Genomic DNA, 2,500 nt, shown 5'->3' on the forward strand with positions numbered 1-2,500 from the left:
GCTCATAACACTAATTATGGTCTGCTCCTTTTATGTAGCAGGGCACGGGGAGTGGCCTCACTAGTTTAGTCTACCCACAATGCCCTGGTAGTAAGTAGCAGACCTGTAATTAGGCGTGATGAGCGACACCTGTGTTTGTTCTACGACGTTGCCCCCTGTGAAGAAACGGTCTATTAAGGCCAATCCCATTTCTACCCCTTACCCCTTCCCCTTACCCCTCCCCCTTGCTTTGAAGGGGTAACGGGAAGGGGTAAGGGGGTAGAAATGGGATTGGGCCTTAGAGAAAGTTTGCGGTGCAATGAAAACGGTAATTTGAGGTATGACGAAAGAGAGGAATAAAAGACACTGAGGTTTATGAGGTTGGAGAAGGACAGAGCGGTGAGAGAGAGACAGCTGGACAAGACGAGAGAAATGTGAGGAGCATGACGGAGTGATAACGATCACTAGGTGTGATGTCCTATCAGTATTCATTAACGACCGTGGCTATTCTGAGCCATGAACCATAACAACAACCAACATAGCTAGATATTGATAATACCATGGATTCCAGATAAAGCATTGAGCTCGCCCGCACATATTTACCTAAGTATTAGAGGAGGATTTTCCTGTGTTAACATGAGCAGCTGTTAGCATAAGCAGATTGATAAAGACTTACACTTGATAAATAAAAGTAAAGCTAGTGGTGTTTAAGATTATGTATGGTGATTGTGTTTATTACAGGGTGCCAGGTCAAGATACTAAAATAAACATAAAAGGAGGAATTACTCTTTATACTGCTATCCTTTTTTTCTCCAGTCTTTGTTTTGTTGAGTTTGATCATAAAATGGGATAGAGATTGCGGTTTTATGTTGTGGGTTATTATGTATACGATAAACAAACCTTCAGTTTCAAGGACAATCTACCCGGCAATGAGTTCCAAATAGCAGCTTGCTCGTTCACCAGACAGACTCTGGTTAAATTATGCACCACCACAGCTTTCTTATCCTTCTCTCTCTTCCTTTCTTTTGGTGGCCGTGATTAATGTACTCCTGCTTTAACTCTCCTAAACCAAAATTGGACCTACACAGAGTCCATTTTGCATTCATTTTTGCCTTCTTAACTGACTTTTTTCCCTTCCTAATTCACCTCCCGCCTTATTGATTTCCCCGCCCTTCCCAGCACTAACTCCTCCATTTTGTTTCGTCCCCCTCCCTCTCTTTCATGTTAAGGACGTGGTGGTGGTCGGCGAGGAGAACTTCACCACGCCGTGCTACGTCCAGATGGACGACGAGGCCTGCCACATCCTGACGGAGACCCTGGCACCTACTGCCTGGTGGCCAGCCCCTCAGCGCCTCCACCACCAAGCGCCTCAAGCTGGCAATCTTCGGCCCCGTCACCTGCTCCGCCATGGAGTACCACATCAGGGTGTACTGCTGGACGACACGCAGGACTCCCTCAAGGTGCGGCGGGGCTGGGTGTGTGTGGGTGTGGGTGTGGGTGTGGGTGTGTTTTTTGTGTGTGTGTGTGTGTGTGCTCACCAATCTGTATAGCACTGCCTGCAGGTGTGTGTGTGTGTGGTGCGTAGTGCTTGTATCTGCGTGTGTGTGTGTGTGTGTGTTTGTGTGTGTGCGTACATGACATATGTGTTTGGTTGCAGGTGTGCATGGATGCATGCATGTGCATGCATGCATGGATGCATGCATGGTATCGATGCATGGATGTGAGTGCTCAGCGTGTCGGTGTTTATCAGCGCAAGCATTTCTGTGGGTTAGGGGGTCCGTGAGGGGGTGCAGGGATTGGTCTGTTGGCTTGGATGCATATATTTGCTTGCCAATAGATACATGGATGAGTGGGCTTTGGTATGTGTGTGTGGGTGTGTGTGTGTTGGTTTGTGGCCATGTGTGTTTGGGGGTGTGTGTTTGTCAGCACAAGCATTTCTGCTGGGTTAAGGGGTTCGGTTTTAATGAACTCTATAGCCGGTGTTAGCGGTCTTACTTCATCCATTCATTCATTACCAGGAATGGATTCTCAACAAAGAGAGACACTCCAGACAAGGAATGTTCATTATTAGCGAACGCTGTCTTTAGCAGGGGCGTTTAGGACTTAATGAAGGAATGGTTAGCGGTGGTGCTGGTACTAGCATTAGCGTTGGCGTTTAGGCGTAGCCGGCAGCTGACTGGTGGAGGCAAAAGAGAAGCAACCTTTTGTGTTGAAGAAGGCTGCATGCATTTGAATATCATCTCATGCATTTAGCCTGGAGCTTTAGATAAATGTGTCTGCTGAAGCACATACCTACAGCTACATATTTCCCCCTTGTGGGTTTGTGTGTGTGTGCGTGGTGTGTTCGTGTGTGTGGTGTGTGTGTGTGTGTGTGTGTGTGTGTGTGTGTGTGTGTGTGTGAGTGTGTGTGGGTGTGTGGTGTGTGTGTGTGTGTGTGTGTGAGAGGGTGTGTCCTATTCTTTACTTTATCCTGCGTTGGCTGTAACACTCATCCATGGAAGAGAGACATGGGAAGATAATG

The 2,500-nt window shown here is 47.4% G+C and overlaps 1 protein-coding gene across 1 annotated transcript in view; it reads left to right on the top strand.

Annotated features, from left to right (window-relative positions):
* Positions 1-991: 991 nt before the first annotated feature.
* LOC132455909 (netrin receptor UNC5C-like) overlaps positions 992-2,500 on the top strand; it is a 7,845-nt gene continuing 6,336 nt past the window's right edge. Inside the window, exon 1 of the mRNA XM_060049985.1 lies at positions 992-1,439. Within this exon, the coding sequence (XP_059905968.1) occupies positions 1,260-1,439 (180 nt within the window). The 5' untranslated portion in view covers positions 992-1,259. The remainder of the gene's footprint in view (positions 1,440-2,500) is intronic.

This window comes from Gadus macrocephalus, chromosome 4 (assembly GCF_031168955.1).
Source record: "Gadus macrocephalus chromosome 4, ASM3116895v1".
Lineage (NCBI taxonomy): Eukaryota > Metazoa > Chordata > Actinopteri > Gadiformes > Gadidae > Gadus > Gadus macrocephalus.